The sequence below is a fragment of the Limanda limanda genome, chromosome 13 (assembly GCF_963576545.1).
Source record: "Limanda limanda chromosome 13, fLimLim1.1, whole genome shotgun sequence".
NCBI lineage: Eukaryota > Metazoa > Chordata > Actinopteri > Pleuronectiformes > Pleuronectidae > Limanda > Limanda limanda.
In genome coordinates, this window is record NC_083648.1 from 9313005 (window position 1) to 9337041 (window position 24037).

Genomic DNA, 24037 nt, shown 5'->3' on the forward strand with positions numbered 1-24037 from the left:
ATGGAGTCGGCCTCCGGTGGTCATTCAAGAGAATGCAAGTTTCCGGCCCTTCTGTGTTGGCTTCACTCTCCACACCTGGAGTCCTTGTACATGTTTATATACAATCTATAGCTGCTGTATTTACATGCTTTTCCATGGCACAGCTGAATGACTGTGCATTGTTGCAGTCATTTGTTTAATAGTCGGAGGATAAGTCCACCAGAAAATTAAACAATCTTCAATCCAGACAAACATCATAGAAGAAACGATAAAGTAAAGTAATGACTCTGAAATGCATTTAACGGTCTGAAGTCATCTTTCCCTCTTCCCGTCATGCAGGCAGTGTTCTCCCAGGTCGGGTGCTGGCACACTTCCAGAGTAATATCATTATAGCAAAGTCGAGCGAGTCATTCAAAGCCGACTCAAACGCTTCAAATGGTTAATTTATTTGCGAGTCATTCTCCTTCTCTGAGCAATTATACTAAATCACCTCCCCACACGAAGAACGTCAGCGTCACTTACAGTTCAGGGACCTGATTTCCCCACGTAAACAGACTCTACTTGAAGCTATATAATGATGATGTGTTTTCCAGCTTTATCATGGAACACGGCCCGACAGAAGGTATCATATTAAATATTCTGTGAGCTGTATTCACTGGGAAATGCTGCTTTTGACAAGTGTCTAGTTTAGTTTTTTGGTTTTTCCAACTTTACCGCCTTAATGGAGAAATCTGTTAGCTCATGTTTCCACTCTTACCTGTTGTAAATGTCGTCGTCCTCCCCTCCCCAGCCCCAGTACTCGTTGGGGAAGCCGTTGATCTTCAGGAACTGTTTTTTACTGAGGCCGGAAACTCCTCCAAAGTAGCCTGCGTACGGCAGCCTGCAAAGGGGGGGGAAGGAAGGAGGGATGGGATGGATGGAGGGAGAGAGGGGGGACAAGTTATAAGGGAGCAGTTGAGGACAAATGATCATATATTATTATAATTGAATAAAAGAACTGCATTTTCTTTTCTTAATTAATTCTACCTTTGATCGCAATTGATTAAATACCATGAGAGGTTCTGTCTTTTTGTTTGTACATTTTCCCTCCACCTACGACAAGCAGGTTAAAACTGTTTCCATTCCTCCTGAGGTCTCAATATTCAAAGTTGACTCGTGTAATAACATTCAGAGCCTACAGACACACACTATCCGCTTTTCTTCCATTGTGCATTATCTGGCAGGCTGGAAGCTTTGTTTCTATTGGACACACGTGACTGTCCTTGTAGGGCGCAGGTCATTGAAATGAATGGGTTTGAGGGCACAGCGGTGCCTTTTTCATTTTGTATCTGAAACGGCCTTAGAGTGAAATCCTAAACTAGAAAACCTCTTTAAATGTTTTAGTCCAGTTCTTCTCTGAATGTTTCTTCTGGGTGCAGTTTTACATTAAGTGTATAATCAATAACCATAAAAAATCCACTTATGACACATAAAATGACCAGGTAAACATAAACATTGACCATAGCAGACAAAAGACAAACACAGTCTCCATCCAGGTTGTGTTCTCCGGAACACGGAGCCACATTAGTCTCAACACATCAAATCATAACTTTATCAATCATCATAAATGAACCTGTAAAACTTTCCTCTGCAGTCTTTAATGACTCGCGTTTAAATTAATTTAAGTACTTAAGTACCCCTTGATGAGTAAGTTGAGAAAACAAATCAGACAATAGATTTGAGAGGAGAATGAACTCATAATAAGAGGAACGAGATATAAAAGAGAGGAGTAGAGGAGATCAAATACAGAAAGGAAGGAAAACTAAAATGAACATGAGGGACGAGAGATGGTGATAAAGAATAATAAAATAATGGGAGAGGGTCAGGGTCCTCTTTGAGAAAGTATCCACCATATAATATTCACATAATAATATTTTGATATTTATTCTTCCCTCAACAGTTGTGAGACTAGTGGAGCGGGAGAGACGTCAGCTGGGAGAGTTAGTGAACCAACTGGAGACGAACCTGAGGGTGTGTGTGTGTGTGTGTGTGTGTGTGTGTGTGTGTGTGTGTGTGTGTGTGTGTGTGTGTGTGTGTGTGTGTGTGTGTGTGTGTGTGTGTGTGTGTGTGTGTGTGTGTGTGTGTGTGTGTGTGTGTGTGTGTGTGTGTGTGTGTGTGTGTGTCTGTTTGGTACAATGTGTTGTCAAATGTATGGCAGCTTCCTGACAAGAAGAAATTAATGAGACCGTATGTTTCTGCACAACTTTTCCCAGCAACAATATGGTGAAGTGTGTCTTTATGTATATGAATGTGTAAGTGTGTGTGTGTGTGTGTGTGTGCTTATGGACATATATATATATATATATCAATTAATAGACTTTCTGTTCTCTCTTTTTCCGCATCGATTAATTTAACAACAAAACATGCACATTGCAAACTAAGCCGTGACAAATTGTCTTGGCTCCAACCTGCTACACACACACTTCACTTCAGAGTTAATAAGGGTCTTTTCACCTCTGTAGTCCAAACTCGTTAGTTACGCTTTGTGTCATCTGCTCTTGTTAGGACTACTGAAATATGACCAAATCAGAATTGGCAGCAGTGGACTGTGATGCATTTTCATGCCAATTTACGCCACAGACAAGGATTTCAAAGTATAATACGGTTTAGTCAAATTAAATACTGCTCTGTCAACTGCCTGTCACAACAAAGACTGGGGGGCCATTTCTTAAATGTTGAGTTGGGAAGCCAGTTGCATATTTAAATTTGATACATTTCCATTTTACAAACTAAGTGTGGTAAAGTGTGAAAGGGATCTACAGTAATGATTTGAACAGGCAAGGAGGTGGAGAGCCAATCAGCAAACACATCCTTTAAGCTTGGAAATGTAAACTGCACCATTCTCCCTAGTCCAAGTCAGTGTATTATACAAATCCTTTTAAAGCTGTTGTTTCAAGGGAGAACAAGTTGTACGGTGTTGCTTTAAGATGGTGGGTGCCAAACTTAATAAGGGGCAAGCCGAGTCGAACGCTGTCACCTCACCTGAAGCCAAACTTGTCCATGGCGATGGCAAAGTGCCTCGGCTGGTCGTAGCAGTGGTAGAGGTTGCGGTCGTCCATCGGGATCAGGTCCACGTCGCTGAAGATGAAGCAGTCGTACTCGGCCTCCTTCAGGGTCTCCGTGTAGCCCACGTTCAACAGCTTGGCACGGTTGAAAGTTTCCTCACCCAACTGCAGGTAAAAAAACACAAGAAAGATCATGATTTCATTGTTTACATATAGATGAGGAGAGCTGATATAAGAGCTCGAGCACCAAATATTAATCAGTTCTTCCTTGCATCTAATTCGCATGTGGCGTTCTTGAGATGTTGTGTTCACAAGAATGGGATATAAGGACGTTCAAGCCCTGAACATGAGGTCTCCAGCCACTGGCGATCACTGGTAAAAAGGCATGAAAATGTAGTAGTTTGTACTTAATGTAGAAATGTGTGTGTGTAGTGCTGCTGTGTGTTTATCTCTGCATGCAGTATGAGCTGATGTGTTGTGTATTGACCTCCAGAGAGCTGACCGCAGCAGTGAGCTGCATCTATTTTTCAGCCGGTGCATGGCCCGGGTTCAACACTTTGGCTAAAGATAAATGGAGTCTTCCCAAGCAGCACATTATAAATTCAATAACGTTTGTGTACTGTATATCTCTTTTTGCGGGCGTTCTTGTGCAACAGCCTGGTGTTGGAGTCCTTGTCGAGCTGCAGAGAGACGGTGTGACCCGACTCTCTTTGGGAGGAACCTTTCTGTCACATAATCACAGTTGATTCTCCCTGAATATTTTCTGAATTCATTCCAACTTCAGTGACACTGATGAAGCCCAGGAGGGGGATAGAGAGGCAGTGATATGGTGTCCGGTGCCCAGAGCCTTTGCACTCGCAGAGCCTGGTGCTAACAGACAGTCGTAAGGATGTCTCTCCTCAGGGAATAACTTCGATCACTAATGGTTCAACTACTCCATTTGTTCAGGTACAAATAGCCTCAAGTCCCTCAGAGAGTTCAATCATCATAGTATCAGCTAATGTCTCAGCTGAAGCCCGACAGTTGGGTCACTGAGTTCCTCTTTGCACTGTGTGACAGGTTTCTTCACTTGGGTCCTCCAGCTTCACGGTTGTGTCTGATTCAAAGCCAAAATATTTCCGATCTAAAAAAATATTTTGTATTCTTCTATCTTGCATTTTGCTGATATTGATGCATGGCACACACTCACACACACACTCACACATACATACACTTACATGCACCCACCGGAATAACTATATCGTCAGCCGCTGGTTATTGACCTGACCGTGGCCAACGGAGTATTTTTCAAAAATGTGAAAATCATAATATAGTATTAAAATAATCAGTTTATCAATTTATAATAACATTTATTTGTGTGATTTGTCACATATCAGATTATAAATTTAAGAATCAAGCAACAAAGACAAAACATGAAATGACTGCTATGTTTTAATTAACGGCTTCGGCACATTTGATGAAACGATATCTCATCGAGAGAAACATTTAAATTGAAGCAGAACAACTACCAACAAATATGTGAGGCACACCAACATTAAAATTGAAAACATCTGATTGAAAATTGCTATTTATCTTTTGAGGTTTTCATCATTGGCTGATGTCACGTTTTTCCCTTTATCATTGTCAGCTTTGCTTTCCTTGTGACACAAAAAGAAAAACTTCCATTCATTCAATGTAATCTGTGCATGTTACAGCTCCTGATATACCCTCACAATACACAGCCTCGGTTCAGCTGCAAAGAGTCGGACTGTTTACTCTGGGTAATGAGCTTTCTGAATTATCATGACTATTATAGTTTCATGAGAATCTGACTGGTGTAGCCCAGTTAAGTCCTATTGGCAGAGTGTGTAAGATGTGAGGGGGCCCCACATGACAAGATTACACGTTTATGGTAATGAGACTGGGTCCCAGTGCGGAGCTTCATTTCTCACATCATAGAAAAGGACTTCCCAGTTGGAAGAATTCATCAGTATCTCCAGTACGAGACAAGAAAAGCGAACTACTGTTACAGATTTGCCGCAGTCACATATTCCTATAGGCCATTAGAGAAAAGCACTCATTCTTGACAGCACAAGAGAATCTCCATGATAATTAATGCATCTGCTGCTCATTTTTCTGTTCAGGACACTTTTCCTTTCCTTTTTTCATTCACACTTGCTTCCATACTGGTGCATTATCAGTTCAGAGTGACCGTGAATCAAGTACAATGTGTAATCCCTCTGGTAAACCCGCTAATACCTGAGATTTGAGAGCGTAATCCCCTGTGCAGGTAACAAAGAAATCTATTGTCACGAATCCACCGGGCCTCAAATATCAGCTTCTACCCTTTTTTTAAATAACGCTGGGTTCAGTAGGTTGGAGCAGCATCATGGGGGGTGAGGGGAGTGAAACATCACTGATGCAGGCCAAATCTACAAAAACATTCTAGATTTAACATTACAATATTCTGTCATGAGGTTTAACACGATTTGTAGCAGCTCTCTTTTTCCACAAATGTTTTATTTAAACCAAGATTGTCTGGACAGAGGGGAACATATCTGTTCGACAAAATATGTGTAGTACAAGGCCGTAAAGAGCTCAACTTCTAAATCCACACTGGCAAAAACAATGATTTAATACCAAATTTCCAACCCATAATATCATGATATATAACAGAATTTTCCAAATTTGAATTCTAATGCATCCAAGGGTGAAATGATTGTCCAGAACATTAAAATCTGAGGTGTCTCTTATGTTTTCTCCCCACGTGTTCACAATCAAGAGGGAGTGAAGAATTAGGAACACTTATTCATGCGATTATCTATTGGACCAATCATGTGGCAGCAGAGCGGAGCGTGAAATCAGAATGTGGTGAAACACGTGATGTCAGTGAGTGAGGCGATGGAATGACCGTTGGTGCCAGACAGGCTGTTGTGTGTATTTAGGAATTTGACGATCTCCTGGGATTTCCATGCACAACAGCTACAACAACATGTGAAGTCAGAATGGTGACAAAAAAAACATCCTGTGAGTGCCAGTTCTGTCTCGTTGATGAAAGACGGGTTGAAGCTCGACAGAGAGAATACGGCAACTAGTGCAACCACACGTCTCTAGTGTTGTGTTCAGGAAAGAATTTGAAAAGGCACAACAAACTCAAACTTTGAGGCAGATGGGATGGAACAGACGACCACGCAGAGTTTCGCCGCAGTGGGCAAAAACGTAGCCTGATCGGATGAATGTGGATTTGTGCTGAGGCCGCAGATGGTCGGGTCAGAATCTGTTATCAACAGCATGAATCCATGGACCCAACGAGCCGGGTGTCAACAGTCCAGGCTGCTGCTGCTGCTGCTGGTGTAATGATGTGGGGAATGATTTCTCTGGCAACACTTTAGGCCACTTAATACCAATCAATCCTGGTTTGAATGCCGCGGCTTATCTGAGTGTTGCTGCTGCCCATGTGCGTCTCTTTATGGCCCCAATTTACCTTCTTCTAATGGCTCCTTCCAGCGTGATAATGAACACAAAGCAGAAGTCGTCTCTCAAACTGGTTTTAGGGGACATGCCGGCGATTTAAGTGAACTTCCGAGGCCTCCATGGTCCTCTGATCTGAATCTAGAAGTAGAAACACTGATGGGATGTGACAGAGCGAGACGTCGGCCCCTTCACAACCCGCATAGGATGAGTGGTGTGGATGCATGGTTAAATACGGGACTTCTGTTGTATTGGTGTTACAGTTCAGTGGTGTCTCATGTTTCTTTCCATCTTCTCATCAATTCATCCCGCGCCTGCACTATTTAAATCCTCATCCTTCTCTCCACACTTCACCTGGTTGTAGAAACACTACGATCAGCTCAGTCGGTTCTCAGTATCTTCCTCTTGTTTGGTGCCGCTCTGTCTAATCCTTTGTTTTCCGTGTGCTTCAGGTCCATAGTGGTGATCTGTGGTTTGCCTTCCACGCTCAGCACCTCACCCCTTGGCTGGGTTGACTGAGGTATCGGAGCAACGCCTGCTTCACTCCATTGCTCGCCCGGGCTCAGTTTTCCTGTATTTTGCAATCGCCGCGCTCCAGCGATTGGGATGCACATCACAGACTCTGCAATAAACTGCCTTTGTTTGAACTTTTAAATACGCCTCCGAGTCTCGGTTCCACTCCTGTAAGTATTCATTACATTCATCACTTAGACTCTGGTGGCCCGCCTCAGTCTAATTTGTCCTGTCACCGTTTCATAATCATCCGAGGATGTATTGACACTTATCATTATAACATAAAAGATTTAAAATCCTTTTTGCACCAGTGCTCGTCGCGGTGCTGCTGCTCTCTCGCTCTCTCTCACAAACACCTCATCAACCCTTATCACCCTGGCCCCCCCCCGCCAACTAGTGCTGCAGATAGAATCTAATTCAGTGTTGCACCTAATAATTGAATCGTATATCTGCAAATCGCCCGTCTTTGTATGGATCTAACATCATTTATAGAATTTATAAATGTTTTACGAAATCTTTCTACCTCCGATTATATTACACAGTCTAATTTCTGTATCAGTGTAAGTCAGAGACAACAGATCCTCTGTCGTGTTGCTGTCTTGCAGCAGATGAGCACAAGTGTCTCTTTTCGAGCCCCTTACCTCATGAAGCAATATTCTGGTCATTGTTTATTGTTCTAATAAGACATCTGTGTGTGAACCTCTGGGGCGTCTCGGCTTTATGACGCTCTACATCTTTTCCTAATCACTTCCTGCCATAAGCGAGTTGACATCAAGCTGACACCCATTATAGTTGACAGGCCATTTACTGTAAGTAGTGGGGATATCTCAGCGACACGGACACAGCGGTTTCCAGGCTGTCATGAGCGTGCACATCCTTTTTCTGATGCCTCGATTGAAATTCTGATATAGATTCATGTTTTTACAGTATTTCTTTGAATCAAACAATTTATCCAACAACCTGACAAGACACCGAATGGAAGAGGAGAACAGATTCTTCCTCCGTGTTCAAACTCATTCCAACCACTCTATTGTGGTGTTTTTTCCTCAGCATGAGTTATTTCATTTTGTTGGCACAGTGTTTTCTGTGGACTCTGCATTTCCCTCTGCTGCCAGCTGCAGTTTTCCTTTTCTCCCTCTCTATTACTTCAGGCTGTTGTTTCCAGACCAAAAGCCGCCTCCATTTTCTTCTCACCCAGAATGCAGTGGAACAAACTGCTCGGCCACAGTTTGCCGACAGGGGCCCAAAGGGACTGGTCAAGCTGTTCAAGTGCGAATATTTGACAAATCTCGGAATTAGATGTGGACCCGGTGGAGAGAGGGTGCTTCAATTTAACAGAGGACACTTTTTGGCTCCTTAATTTTCAATTTCACAGGCATATTTTTGACTTTCTAGGACATTTCTGCTCCATTCATTTTTGATCAGGCTAGACATAATGCAGCATGCATGTGTATGCGTGTGCGCACTCTCAACATTGTGCAAATGAGTTTACAGACGACAACAACTTATGTGTGTGTCACAAATATTGTTTTCCTCAGTTCAGCCAAGACCTCTTGAGGCTCACACAGTTATTAAGAGGAAACATAATGAAAACTAGACACCATCTTGATATGGGACCAAAGTGAAAACATTATTACACCTTCACCGGTGGTAATAATTAGATCAAATGATCTTGAGAGACATTCTCACGGCGCCAGCTCTACATGTTTGAAAAGATCCGACACCTCATCCTTCAGATGAGTTTCCTGCGTGGCTTCTTTCTCTCTCCAGCTGCTCGCCTGCATTTGTCACACAACTAATTTAAAAACCTGAGCAGGTACATCACAGTGACGGATCCTGCATCGCCGAGCCGTCTCTCCCTGTAGGGGTTCTCTTCAAATTAAATGGGCCACGACTGATTCAATACAGACAACAGTCTACAAACCACAGACTAGTTGATTATGCAGCAACTGGCATTTATAAATAATAACGCTGATATTTATTTTTACATGAAATTACACTGGCAGAAGCTTTTGTCTGGCGTGGCCTGGAAATCATGATAGAAAAGACAATATATTATTATTAATAGTATATAAGTATATTATTTAAGTGTGTCCTTTTACTTACAACTTGCTTTAGAATGAATCTATTCTCTCTTTTCAAGAACACACCAACTTTTGCCCCAGAGCAGATGGTTGATAACTGGGATGAAGCGTGGGCAGCGGCTGGGAGTTCAGACCTCTGACTGGAAAACCGCTCAGATAAATCACCGCCTTCTTGTCTGGGAAAATATGGGAGTGGTAATTGAATGGAAAAGGCTCATCATCTGCCATCGAGGTGTCCAGTGGCTCCACTGCAGCGGCTCAGTGACTGACAGCAGGAAACTGGGGTTGTAATGCTCCTTGTTGTGGTTGTTGGCAGCAGCTGCCTGTATTGTGTGCAACCATTGTGTATATGTTTGTGCGTGTGTATGTGTGTGTGTGTGGCAGTCAATCCTGATGGGAAAAATGATACAAACATTGATAAATAATGAGAGAAGGTGCAACCGACCCTCTTCAGGATTGTATCGGAGCCTTTAGTGATAAGATCTGATCCACGTGGAGTTAAGCAACTTTAATGAAATTGATAATTAACAATCTACGATAAAGCTGTGAACAAATCTCTAACCACCGAGTATCTGTTGAAAGCTAAATGTGCTCTTGAAACTTTTTCCTCATCAGCGTTTACTCTCAGCATTTTCGCAGCCAAGCAAAGACGTGTACATGTTGGTTAAATAGTTGCATTTGTGTTCTGTTGATCCAGATCGGACTAGATTTCCTTTCGGTGGTGAAGACAACTTTCACTCCTGGTAATTCGGTTCAGACTTAAGTGAAACTTTTGAAGGACAAGACCAAACCAGACCAAAAATGTTCTTGCACAAGGGCCGATGCATCACTCAGGCTCTAATTCAGAACCTTTACATCCACACTTGATTAATTGTGGACTGAATTCATGCTGTCAGAGTGGGGGGCCTATTTGACCCCTAACCCTCCTGTATATACAATATAAAAACAAAGCAAAGCAAGACATTTCACTCTATGAAGCCGGCTCATCTCTGGAAGTAGAAGGTAAATCCTCCTCTGCACTTGCTTCACCTGTTTTTCTTCTGCTCCTCTTGTGCCTCCTGCTCTTTCTGTGCCTGGCGGTTCTCTCTGCAGGAATCTGCTCAGTGTCTCTCTCCCTCTACATGCCCTATGAAAACCAATTAACCCTATCAGCCGTATCTGAGCATCACCAGATAAATCCATTGCTGCTCCCACTAAGAGTGTGTGTGTGTGTGTGTGTGTGTGTGTGATGAGGCGCGGCATATAACTTTCTACAAAGTGTGGTCACCACGTACACACACACATACACAAACACACAGAACACCTGGAGAGTTGCCATGGAGACAGATTAAGGACCAGCCTGTACTCTGCCTGACTGACTGTCACCAAACAGAGAGTCAGTGTGTGCATTTGAATGCAATGTGTGTGTGTGTTTGTGTGGGTCTGTGTGTTGGTCTGTGCACAAATTTTGAGTGTCCATGTTTGTGTGACGGGATTTATCAGTCTCCTGCAGACAGACGGCGGTGAGGTTTCCCATCCTATCATCTGGCCGGCCGGTCAGAGCAGGGGAAGCGAGACAGCAGGAGACATAGAGAGATTTCACCTTATCTCTCCTAATGGAGACCGAGTCGAATACGTGCCTGTGTGTTTGTGTGTGTGTGTGTGTGTGTGTGTGTGTGTGTTTGTGAGCTCATGTGCAAGGAAGAAAAATGAGCTGACCTCTCCCAAGTCCAGTCATAGCTTAGCAACTGTAACCAGCCACGGCAGGTGCATCAACCCCACGGTGTCTATGACCCTAGACTATATATAAAGATGGACCAACGATGCTTGTCCTGAATAGTTGGTTAGATTAGTTATTTGATTCTATAGAAACAGGGTGAGACGTCATGATTGACATGAGAGATTGCACAGTCTGTGGAATACTAGAAAAATACGGAGATGTTTGGATTTTAGAAGCTGATACCAAGGAAATTTTGAATTCTGCTTTAAAATGAAAATGCCAATTCATTTTTCTGTCCATCATTAGGTGACTGAGTGAGGTTCTTTGTCTTAATTGTGTTTACCCGTGTTTCTACATGTGTCTCCTCCCCTGTCTGTGTCTCTCCTGGCTCATCTCTCTGCACCTGCCTCACACCTCATCCAGCTCAGCTCAAGTACCATCATCGCCAGATTGTCACGCCTGCTCAGCGGTATCCAGTCCCCTGTCCACTTGTTAATTTCCTTGTGTTCTCTCCCCTGCCGCTCGCTGGTTATTTCCGGTGCCTTTGGACTCCGGTGCCAGATCTCCTGCCAGGCCGCTCCTCTCATGACGCCGCACACCCACTCACCTGCCACAACACGCCAGAGCATCCGGCCAACTACTCCTTCCATCCACCTCACACTCTGCCTCCTCTCTCTACCTTCATCCCTTAACAACTCATTATTTATTCACTTTTAATGACTGTGTCCGTGTCTGCCTTTGTATCGAGAAAAACAAGAATCGCACTCATTGTTTGAGCTCCAGCGCCGCTTGGTTCCACGGCGTCAGGGGAAATAGTGAAACGTTCATGTACAGTGGAGGGGGGTCAATACAGGGGCCTAATAACAAATGCTTGCCCCAGGTGGTAAATCTGGCCGTCAACACAAAGGTCGACTCGCTGCAATGTTCTGAAATGTTTCTCTATTTTCGCCCCTTTCCACAGCAGCTTGGCTTCAAATCACATCTGCTGAAAACATTCAAAACGCTGGAAAGCACAGACTCACGGAGCTTAATTAACAAGCTAACAATAAACAGCGTATGTAAACGATCCAGCAGCTTTAAATTCTATAACAACCATTCACAGCACCGCACACTGCATTTCACATTCACCCTTTCAAACAGAACCACGACACAGCCATCAGAGGTAATATAGGTTTCCTGCCCGAGGCGCTGGAGGAGCCGGGGATCGAACCGCCGACGTTCTGGTTAAGCTGACCCCCTCCACCTCCTCAGCCACCACCATGTGAAATCAGAACTTTGCCTTGATAAGCGGCCGGAGCTGAAGCAAGAGCGAGTGCATGAGATCGAAAAAAGGGGACGGAGAGCTGCTGTGTTCATTAGAGCCTCGATGAGCATTTGTGACTCAATGCACTCGGCCATGCGTTCTTAATAAAAGATGATGATCCCTTCATTCCCCGGCCACCTGGGAAACAGGAGGCTCATCAAAGCTTGATTAGATACCGCAGTCAAGCATGCACACACACACACACACACACACACGCACGCACGCACGCACGCACGCACGCACGCACGCACGCACACACGCTGGTCTGTGTATATCTAATTCATAACCTTACAGTCTTCAATCATAGTCACAGCAGCTTGTCTGCAGCTTTAGAGCCTGGCACCGAGGAGTGAGGAGTGTGACGGAGTTGGCGTGGGGCCAGAGTAACTAATTTGCTGTAATGACTTCCTGGCAGTCTGGACACAGAGGAGCTCCCACATAAAGCGAAAGGCCAGACCACGACAGGCAATTCAATTACTATTCCTCTCTCCGTGTTGTCGCTACAGACCCAGATCAAGGCAACACCGACACCACAACAACCGGTGATGATGTGCTCCGCCGCTGCGCCCAAAACAACAGAGCAAGTAATTTGTTGTTGGTAAATAAAAAAACGGGACACCTCTCAAATGGAAACAGGAACTTGTGCTTTATTGCAGGAATTTGGACCGAGACGTCCCCCTGGAAATAACAAGTGAAGCTGCAGAACAGTTCAGTCTCTCTCTGAGATATTGTGTGGAGGACTCAAAATGTGAGATACATTTAATTCTATGTGAAAAAGGAGTTAAGGAAATCACAATAGTTCTGCCCTCTATATGATAGTCTGACACACACTCTAAATGTAATGGTTTTATTCCTAATTAACGGTTATACAGATTTGAAAGGTTCTTCCAAAAGGCCAAATATTCTCAAGGGGCCCAAAGCTGACAAGGCATTGGAAATTAAAATCCCAGCATGATTCATTGGGCAGCCAGATTAAACCAGCAGCAGAAAATAATTATAGCGTTTAAATACATTTTATTCCATGTGGGAAAGTCTCATTTCTGCAATATTTGAACAACTGCACAAATTATATTTTTCATTTTTTATTCTCATCCTAATCAGGACATTCGTAAAAACCATGTGAATGTTTGTGTCAAATGTAATGAAACTCCCTCTGGGGGTTCTTGATATATCACATTCACTAGAATATGAGCTAAAAAAAAAATCGAATCAGTAAATACAAATCAATTTCTTCAAGTTATCCCTGACAAATTGCGTTTGTTGGGCAAACAAATTGTTTTGTGAAGACCTTTGTCCTTTCACCACCAAACAAAATATTTAGAAATCCCCCTGAGGCCTTCTTGAAATATTGCATTCACAAGAATGGACAGACGAATAAACAACCTGAAAATAAAAAGGCCTTCAGCTACTGGCTGTCACCGTGTTCACCACTCTCTGCGGATATCGCATATGCTGCATCAGCTTCTTACACATTTCACTACAGATCAGCATCACACGTTCAGTATTCTGGGTATTTTCGGGACCTTAAAAGCTGCAAAAAACCTTGAATATATCGGCTGCGAAGTCCCGACATCATGTGGATTGGCCAGAGATGGATGTAACTGATGCATGAAAACAGACTCTGTGGTGCTGGAACACAGGGTGACACAGCAGAGTTCAGTTAGCAGCACGCTGACATGACAGCACACGTCAGAGAGAGCAGGAGAAAAGAGGAGTGACTCGCATCGAGGCAGATGCATCAACGTGACACGGTGAGCCACAGAGGAGGAGGAGGGTCAGAGAGAGAGAGGAAGACAGACGGATGGAGAGAGCGAGAGACAGAGAGAGAGAGAGAGACTGATGGACAAAAACAAAAGGGAGGTGAAGAGAGAAAGACAAAAAGAAAGGTGACGATCATGATAATGACAGAGTAGCTGCCAGGAATGAAATGACAGGAAAGGTTAGAGCTGCCCTGCAGGATGTGGCCGGCATGTGTCACTCAGAAACAGCAAATTCATACAGCACACACACACACACACACACACACACACACACACACACACACACACACAGCCACCTGACATGTGCAGACAGAGGGACCGACGTGCCAAAGGGAAGTGGCAGGGAGGTGAAGGGCAGCGAATCCAACCCACCTGACATTCTGATAAATGTGGAGCCAGATGGCTGTGGAGCTCGTTTCTCTGACCCGACCTGCTCTCACAGACATATGGGGCTCTGGATGTGACAACAACAACAACAACTGTGATGCCATGAAACCCCAAAAGAGGGGTTTGCTCTCCGCAGAGACAGGATTCTCGTTCCCTCGCTCTCTATCTGGCAAAGCAGCCGTAGCGTGCCTCCTCACATCTAACCTCTCCAGCATCAAGGACACTCCAACACACGCTAACTCCAACACTCTCGGCTGGAAACTATATTCCTGCACAGTAAGCCGCCGCTGCTGCTGCCGTGTTAGACATCGGGCTCCGAGCAGCACTGACTCATTTCTCACACCGAGCTCACAGCGGCCAATAAAAAGTCCAGATAAAAATACCAAAAAGAAAAAGCATCCGAAAAGAAAACACCTTCCACAAAAGGGAATGCCGACAAGATGGAGCAGCCTGGAGTTTTATTATGAACAAAGTTATATTTAAGAAAGTGACGGCAGCACTACGGCCACATGAAGAAGGAAAGGTAGGCCATGGGACAGAAACAATCTTATACCATCAATTCATACTATTTCTACATCATAAAGGAAACTTGAAAAGCCAGGAATTATTCAGGATAATTCAGAAATATTTTTTGGGCAGCGGCAGGAAACGTTGGCCAATCAAAACCGAGACGAGGCCATTAAAGCTGGAAGAAAGAGGCTTTTTGAACACTTGAATCTGTAGTACCTGCATTTTCAACCTCAAAGCATTCACATCAAGACTATTTTTGGCACCAGTTCCTCCCCCAGTGCGATGCTAGCTCCCATTGAACTGTTTCTCAAACACCTGAATGAGACCCTACGGTGGAGAACTGAAGTAATGCAGCCAATCAGCAAAACCATCTAGTAGGAAATCGCTGTGGGGGTTTATCAACATGCTGTGGAAGCATGTCATTAGGGTAGACTGAGTGTAAATGTCAAGAAAATGTCAGAATCTCTACGATTCGCTTGGAACACGGGCGTCTCTTCCAGATCTCGATATCACGACAGCATCATCAGCCGTAACATCCCGCCTCTCCTCTGCTGTGTCGTCTTGGTTCCGCCTCCTCTCTGTGTTTCTGAACGAACACACAGCTACACACAGCACGTCAAACCTACAGCTCCATAGTCAGATGACTCATCCGTGCCCGTTTCCCATCAGGACCAATATGGGACACCATCTGCCTCGCCCTAATAATGATGGAGCCGTCTCCAATTTCCCCCCCATCACTATGAGATATTGCTCGACCTGCGTGTGTGTGTGTGTGTGTGTGTGTGTGTGTGTGTGTGTGCAAGAGCGTGCGTGTGAGTTCGAACTCAAGCAAATTACCAATGAGTTATTCCCCAATCTTGCTGGAGTCATTCCTCATATATGGTGTGTATATGTAATAAGATGACAAGCTAATAATGACATCATGATTCTTTCCCTGACAGTTTCAGCAGCATCGTCACCTGATTCACAAAAGTTTCCCTCAGTTCAATGCAGATGAACACAGAAAGGAAATTAGAGTTTGAGTGTATCTGCGGATGGATCTCTAAAGGATCATTAGTCACTACGCCTATATTACGTCGAACCACCTTTAGATATAAGGCACATCCATGCTCAACATTAGATTTGCATAGGGACATGAATGGGGGGGCAGTGTAGCCAATAGTTCCATAGAGACAACCGTAAAACACGAGAAAGAAATGTTATAATAGGAAGAGCTTTCGGAGTTGTTCAGAAACTACAGGCATCTCTACGTGATTCTATATGATTCACCTGAGAATGAGGAGAAACATGTTTTAACCTTTTTCTTTAGATTCTACTGACAAGTGTGAGGAACTCCTAAAAACACAAGGAATCAAAACAGATAAACACCAAATGGCAATTACATTATGTGAGAGAGAGAGATATTCTACAAATTATTTTCCTTTCTTTGTCGGTTCAATCCCCACTCTTCCCCATCTGCATGCCGAAGTGTCATTGGCAAGATACTGAACCCCTAAAAATGGCCCCTCATAAATGTTGAGTGTACTAAAAAAAATGTAAGTCGCTTTGGACAAAAGCGTCAGCTAAATGACATGTAATGTAATGCTTCCTTCTATTGTTTCCTATGTTTTTACTTCCTATCTTTCTTCTTGCCTTATTTCCTGACATCATATTTTCATATCTCTCTATTTCTTTCAGTACCTGCTTTCCATATTTCTTTTCCATCCTTCTTTGCTTCTTCCTTTGTCTCTTAAAACTTCCCTAATACAGATTTGTCAACGATAATAATAACAATGCTTCATCAGATACATTTGTCCTGTCTGTGCCTCGTTGATTACACTGCAGAAAATCACATGTATTTTTTATTGCAGTCGTTTCTTTGTCCCTCGCTGCAGTTTTCAGTCTAACAGACTTAAACTGTTTGTCATTCCCGTCAGCTTCTAAGTCTCAGCCAACCTTTGACATCTTTCAAAAACAATTAAGTTAAGTATTTTGTTTCTAAACTTGAGGCCGGTGCAAGTCGCTGCACTTAAAATTAAATCAAGCTTACACGGGCTGTTTTTCCATCATGAGGGTGTAAGGACAACGACGAAGATCTAATCAGAGCCGATAGCCGCCCTGAGAGGATTTATTAATTAGTATGTTGGTGTGAAAGGAAGGAAGCGTGGGAAGTCGGGGAGTTGTCAAGGTTTCTTGGTAACATGACCGCACTGTAATATGAATACCAATCAGCCCTAATTAAAATAATTGAAGTCACCGCAGCCATCAGGAGCTTCATCGCACGCTGGTTTCCTTCTCCTCCTCCAGATCCAGGGTTTCCACTCACGTCGCTGACAAGCTGCACGTCGCTGAATTGCAGATAAACTCCTCAAGAGGAGCAGAGACATAAATCAGACTTTTAAAACAAATGTGCAGTAGCTGTTCTCCGGGGAGATAGGCCGTGTGATCTATTGGGATGTTAAAGCTGGTCCATATGATTCATCGCCATGTATAACTGTGGTCAGCAGCGTGGACATTCACACAGTAAGAAGAGCTGTATCACTCTCGATGAATTCTTGAGGCCCTCCGTCTTAAAAAGACTTCTCTGGTACGGATCTGTAAGCCTGGCCGGAGGACACTGCTCGGCTATGTATTGCTTATGAGTGGAGGATGCATGCTGGACGATGAATATTTTAGATTACACACGAGTATAAAGCTACTGTAGTTTGTGTTATTCTAGTCTTTGAAGTCCCATCCTCAGAGAAACTCTCCAATGGTTCATACCACAACTTCGCTGGAGATGTACTTTTTGTAGGACAAACATATTTTGAACTTCAACAAATCATCTTTATTTTTTGAAAAATCCCCAGACAAGAAAGTGCATGATAAATTTTGATGCGGACCGAGAGAAAGAGAGATTCACCAAAGTCTGTATGCTTCATCTTCTGGGGACCACGACTGTCTGAGCAGAACTTTACTACAACTATTTCAGTCTGGACCAAGGTGATGTGAATTTCATCAGAGCACTCAAAGGGTTTCAAGGTTAACCGCCTGGCGCTGAATGTACAAACCGGAAAGGGCACTTGAAGAACACACACCTCCGCCAAGGCTGATTGTCCACTTCATCACCATATAGCATAAGTTGAGAAGGAGGATGCAATGAAAGTGTAGTCTCCTCGAGTGGAGTGGAGGTAAATGTCATCGTCGTTACAGACATAACAGACTTCGGACTCAACCTTGACATGTGGCTCCACTCTGTACAGAATTCTTTCTTTACTCACAGTGAACTAACAAGCTTCTTTTCACATTTACAGAAAACACGACGGTTGCATTTAGAGTGAAAAGAAAGCGGTGAGGCGTAATCTGGTTTGATGTGTTGTAGTGAATCACAGGCCACAACCTTTGACTCATAACTGGATGGAGGCATGTTGTTCTGCCGTCCAATAAAAGAATATGCCCACGATTTGCCCTTGTCATAAGCCAGCACAGCGCTGAGAGAGGAGAGTGAGCGGAGATGAGGAGTTTTCAGTCTGAGCTCTGCAAGGGTACAGAGCCCCATTGGGTCTGTATAAGCCCAGAATGTGGCCAGTCAGCTTACTGCACAGCATGGTGTGTGTGTGTGTGTGTGTGTGTGTGTGTGTGTGTGTGTGTGTGTGTGTGTGTGTGTGTGTGTGTGTGTGTTGTGAATGATGCAGTGAAAATAATCTGAGCAGGCTTCAATCATTTTAGAATAAGAGTAATAACACACCAGAAACCACAACATTGACACTAGGGGAGAAAATCCTAAATGAAAAAGGATAAGAATAGTTATATAGTCTTTTAGATAAAAGATGATGTTGTGAATTCAGTTGTGACACAGATATGCTAAAATATTCATCGGACACAAGAGGCGTTTAAATAATATGCACACATTAAAAATTCCTTCCTCATTATAAAGAATACAAAAAGCAAATCAATTTATTGTGCTAATTAGAAACCCCGGGGCTCACATCTCACCGGACAATAATTAGTGTCTCATGCTATTTGTATCTCTAGGCTTTTATTTGTGTGATCGATTTCAATTGAATTTGGATAAAAACAAACTATCTGGGAACAGCAAGGAACAAGTCATTATTCTCTGTTCAGAATCTGGACACAAAAAAAACCATCTCCATGTGGGTAATGAGCAGTTGCTCTCAAATCTCTGTGATTCAGAAAGAGAATTATTATTTCGAGTCTTTGGTTTGAAGTGAATCTTTGAGAGAATGCCAAACAAATTTCAGCCGGAAAACACTGAAATCACTCCTGTTATATTTAATCTCTGATTTTTAGTTACAAAAAACAAACAGACCACCTCCACCTCATCTAACCTGCATGTCTTTGGACTGAATGAGAAAACCGAAGAACCAAGAGCAAACCAACACATGCACGAGGTTGGTTTGCTCCTATAAAACACTCACGTTCCTGGCTTCTACCAAATATGGTTTTCTCATGTCTCAGGAAAGCAACAAATATCTCCAGTCTGTCTCAAATGCTGCAATGGACCGTTTACAACTTCAAGCTTTATTCGTAATTCAATTCCCATGCACAATAAACATTCTTTGTCTTTGTGCCTGAAGGGTCTTGCAGATTTGAGTGTCTTCCTAGAAATCAGAACCAAGACCACTATAAAAAAAAATATATATACAAACACTTGTTCCAGCAATTACACAAAGGGAAAAGAGAGAGACAAATATTACTCGCAGCACTAAAAACTTTAGCGGTTTAATTCAAAAATACTTCCTCCAGAGCCTCTTTAGTTTTTACACCTGGCATAAAGCTGGGGGAAGAATAACTGTCTGAAAAATATACAAAATCTTTACTGACGCAACCCGAGCGTCTGAATACAGCAACATCAAAGCGACTCCGACACCTCATACGCTTTTCTCCTGCAAAACAGAGAAGTTGTTTCAAGTAGAACTGTACTTTCTGCTAAACATGTCAGAAGAGCAAAACATTCATGCGATATAACAATATTACATGATCATAATATATGTGTCAAACATGCATCAGGGTAAAAACTGGTGTCTATCAGCCACAAGGTTTTTTTCTACAGGTGACTCTTTGTAATATAATCCTCGTGCCCTCTAAATATCAACCTAGGTCACTTAATAATCACGCACAACCTCAATTCTAACCTCAAAACACCCCCTGCAGTTACAACATTTGCTTTAATTGAATTTCCGCTTTTCCGCGTGCTCAAGAGAATTACCACACTTTTATTTTCAACCTTATATAATCAGCTTATATCATCTGCCGATTTAGAGAGCGAGCGATTTAACGGCAGCGATGATGGAAATCAACTTTTATGATTGGCACACGATCAAACAAAATGAGGGATAGAGATAGAAGGGAGGGGGAGAGAGAGATAGAAGGGAGGGGGAGAGAGAGATTATACTTCACATCCTGTGAAATGCAAATAACCAGTAGATGTAAAAATTAATTGCTTCATCAGTTTAAAAGATCCTTTTACTACAAATGATCACAGAATATTGACCAGATTTCCTTAAAGATGTTTTTTCATGATGGTGAAGCAGATGTTCAAAGACGGAAGCGGACGGAGGAATTAAATCTTCAAAGAGGTTTTGATGGTTTGAACACGCGACTGAGGTTGAAACGCGCTTCGGCGGCAACTTCAACTCCGATAAAACGGGAATCGAGAGTAGAATATACTCGACTCGGAGCTGAAAGGGAGGAGAAGCCGGGTTTGAGAGGAGAGTTGGTTCAAGGACGACGTCTGGGATGAGAAACCACTGGTTCAGAGGCTGTTTTACATGAGAGGAAATAAATATTAAAATCAATTGAAACGGCCTGTGGAGCTAATGTGTGGATGTCATGTGAGGTCATTTCAAGTGATGTAATTCAGCTGGTTATTACACTAATGGTATTATCAAGGCACTAGCTGTTAACAAAACCACTCTATGTTTAAGAGGACCTCATGTCATTAAGGTTAAGGAGGCGCCGCCGTCCATCTCCAATGCTTCTGTGTAATGCAATGATCCGATTGGCTCGCAGCTTCACTTTCACTCAGCTGAAGGATTTGAAGACAATATCCACATGCTGTCGTCATTCCTACTGGGATTACTTCGAGAAATTCAACTAAGACACAAGGCATTTTCAAAACCCTGGTGGTACGCACAACAAATGGCTGGTTTGTCTCTGTGTTTATATTGTTTTATACGTAATAAATAGGTAGACAAATGTTTTTTTATGAAGCTACAGGATGCTGAATAAACCTCCTCCTTCTCCTCCTGCAATTTGTGAAGAATCAAGTCACTCCTAGAAAATTTCCTGTATTTTTTTTGTCTTTCTGTTTTCTCAAGGGAAAAGTGAAGAAATTGGCCAAAGTATACGTTTTTCCTTTTTCTCTTTCCGTTGGCATTGATGCAACTTTCCCACGAGCACATTATTTACTGCACTATCTCATCCTATTCTTTCAGCGACGTGCTGCTCAGTAAAGCAATAACTTGATCTTACTTGACATATAAAGTCTCTAGTTTCTCAGAATTTCTTGAGTTTTGAACACAACTCCCTGATTACACTTTATAAATCACAGAAATTGCACATCAGTTTCATTCCGTTCGACACTGGAGCACTAAGGCTTGATTGCAAAGTCTATAATGATACACTGACAATTTAAAACGCAGCTGAGACAACATCATAATCCGACGGAAAGACAAACACAGGAGGCGTACAGCACAAACACAAACACTGACGATCATCACATTCGGAGTATTTCCAGGCTAAATGCTATTATGAAAGATGAAAATCATTATTTATTTTTTTTTTATCATAGAGACAAACTACAACAGGAAACGAGGAGCAAATGCATTCGATCAAACTATCTACCGCGTTCAATTAACACTTCTCTGCCACCGTCTCGGCACAAAGTCATTATTGCAGGGCGGTTGTGTCTGTGCATGTTCAATTGAGCAGGTGTCATTGTCCCCCCCCCCACACACACACACACACTGTCAAGGCACATTCATACAGCAGGATGGAAATATAATCAACCCACAGGAGGGTTTAATCCTAAATAGGTCTGCTGAACCGTGAACCACTACAGCAAAATGTATTTTAGTCCATGACAGGCGAGCACATCTCTCCTGCCTTGGAGTGACGTGATGCTGTTGTAAAGGGAGTGGCCCTTCCCTCTCATCCGGGCCGTCAGCAGTGACTCACTGTACTTCAATGTTCTGTGTTTCTGCAACGACTCCACGTGAGAGGATGAAATGGTTCACATTTGTCTGTCGGAACCGTCCTGGAGGACCGATCAGTCAAGTGCCTCAGCTGGAGGTTGAACTCCAGCTGCTAGCACCAGCATACCAAGCCAGTGCAGGAGACTGAGGTGGAAACAAATGGTAAAGGCCGGCGCATGCTTCTGCGTTTTCACAGGCCCGGAAGTGTAAGAGCCCTTCCAGGCCCCTTAAGTACTTATGTATCCATTCTTACGTGCTTACGTGCGTCTCCCAATTTTTCTAACTAGACGGCAAAGCTCCGCAAGCGTCACATAGCCAGCAAGGCTGTGATTGGTCTGCTAACTACATCATTTCCGGAGTCGCATTTCCGGTTCATGCCCGATAACATCTGGAATAACGAATATGAACCAAATAGAAGAGCACTTGGCAGAAGAGATCCGAAACTATGACCACTAGTATAACCCGTCACTGACCGGCGGATTTGTCCGCCAGAAAAAGGCTCTGAGGAGCATCCGTGGCGATGTAAATAAACTTCGACAAAAAACATTACTCCGCCTATTGTTCTGGCGGGGAATTGCATGGCAACACGCGCAACGCTTGTAAAACCATGAATGACAACGAGTCCTGCGTCACAACTGCGTGAAAAGCCGCAGACGCCGTTGCAGAAGCATGCGCCGGCCTTAAGATATAGGAAACATAGAGCTTAGCTGGAGGAAGGAGTTAAGGTACAAAATAAAAAAATGAAGAAAGGAGTAAGACAAGAAAATAAGGGAGCAAAGCTTAGAGAGCTCATTATCTATTACGTTTTTAATCCGCATAATTTGTGGCTAAGAATACACAACCAAGTCATGGATATGTCAAGTTCAAGGAAAAACAGCATATGATGTTCCAAGCTGCTTGTCACAATTCAGTAGGATGTAAATCTGTCACTGTATTTTGGAAAAATGTATGGTGCTTTAAATTCACAGAGGAAATTGGTTTAGACATTGATTAATAGTTTGGATACAGCAAAGTGATATCTCATTTTATTATGAGAAACCACCCTTTCTCCTTGCACCCATCCTGCTTTGCCTTTGTCATAAACAGAGAGCGGCTGCTTGAAAGCCACTGGTGTATTGTGTGGTTTTTAAACCCCCCTGCACGATAAGCTGAACAGCACCGATCCACCGCTGTGAGATGCTGACGACCGTCTGACTAAAAGGTTATTTCAAAAGTCACTCTACTTCCTGTTGATTAGAGACTTGTGGTCTACATTACCTGGTCTAATGGCACCAAGAGGAAACAGGCAGGAAGCTGCCATGCTGTATACAGTACTGTAAATAGAGTTTTACTATCTAGCTGTAAGTACCCAGCAGGGAAGTATTAAATAGAACATAACTGATGTAACTGGCTAGGAATCTAATCTGGAAAGTAATCAATAAAAAAGCTCTGATTGAAATACTGCTTGCTGCCTCAAAGTCCTCGATACATTCCTGAGCTCTGCAGTTTCATATGTAAATGCACCAAACACGTTGTGCAGTTAATAATTTACAGGGATGTCATTAGGGTCGGTCGCCCCCATGTTTTCCAGCTAGTTTTACACCTGATAAGTGGTTGTTGAGGAGGCTCGTGTTATTAGACTCGATGTAGGAAATTAGAGCACCGGTTCCACTGGGGGTTCCAGTCTTGGAATAATATCAGGACGCCATGAGAAATTAGTTTACGACCATCTGCCTGCTCGTGTCTCAATATGTTCAAAAATGTGTAAGGAGGAAACTCAACTCGCGGAAAGGAATCCCAAACAGTAACAGACCGATGAGTACAACATGAACAGGAAGTGAGCAATAAACTAAATGTCATATATCACACAGGGATTATAGGTTCAAATCATTTATTCTATATATACCTTGTATGAAATGTATTGAATGTTCTCAGATAAACAGCATTGTAAAAGACAACATTTTACATTGTGCTTTATCACTGCAGAAACTTCTGAAACTCTAAATGAAAAATCCAATTAACTTTACCCAAGATAATCATAATGAAAACCAATCTCTCGATGAAATTCATCCCAACTGAGTTGAAACCTCTTTTAAAACAGACACTGACGTGCTGTTTGCAGAAAGTTCACCACAGTGGATTATAATGGATTTG

The 24037-nt window shown here is 43.0% G+C and overlaps 1 protein-coding gene across 1 annotated transcript in view; it reads right to left on the minus strand.

Moving 5' to 3' along the window:
* The window catches only part of b4galt2 (UDP-Gal:betaGlcNAc beta 1,4- galactosyltransferase, polypeptide 2), a 96902-nt gene that overhangs the window by 17312 nt on the left and 55553 nt on the right, over positions 1-24037 (minus strand). Inside the window, exons 4-5 of the mRNA XM_061084828.1 lie at positions 3001-3188; positions 737-859 (exon numbers count right to left, since the gene is read on the minus strand). Of these exons, the coding sequence (XP_060940811.1) occupies positions 737-859; positions 3001-3188 (311 nt within the window). The remainder of the gene's footprint in view (positions 1-736; positions 860-3000; positions 3189-24037) is intronic.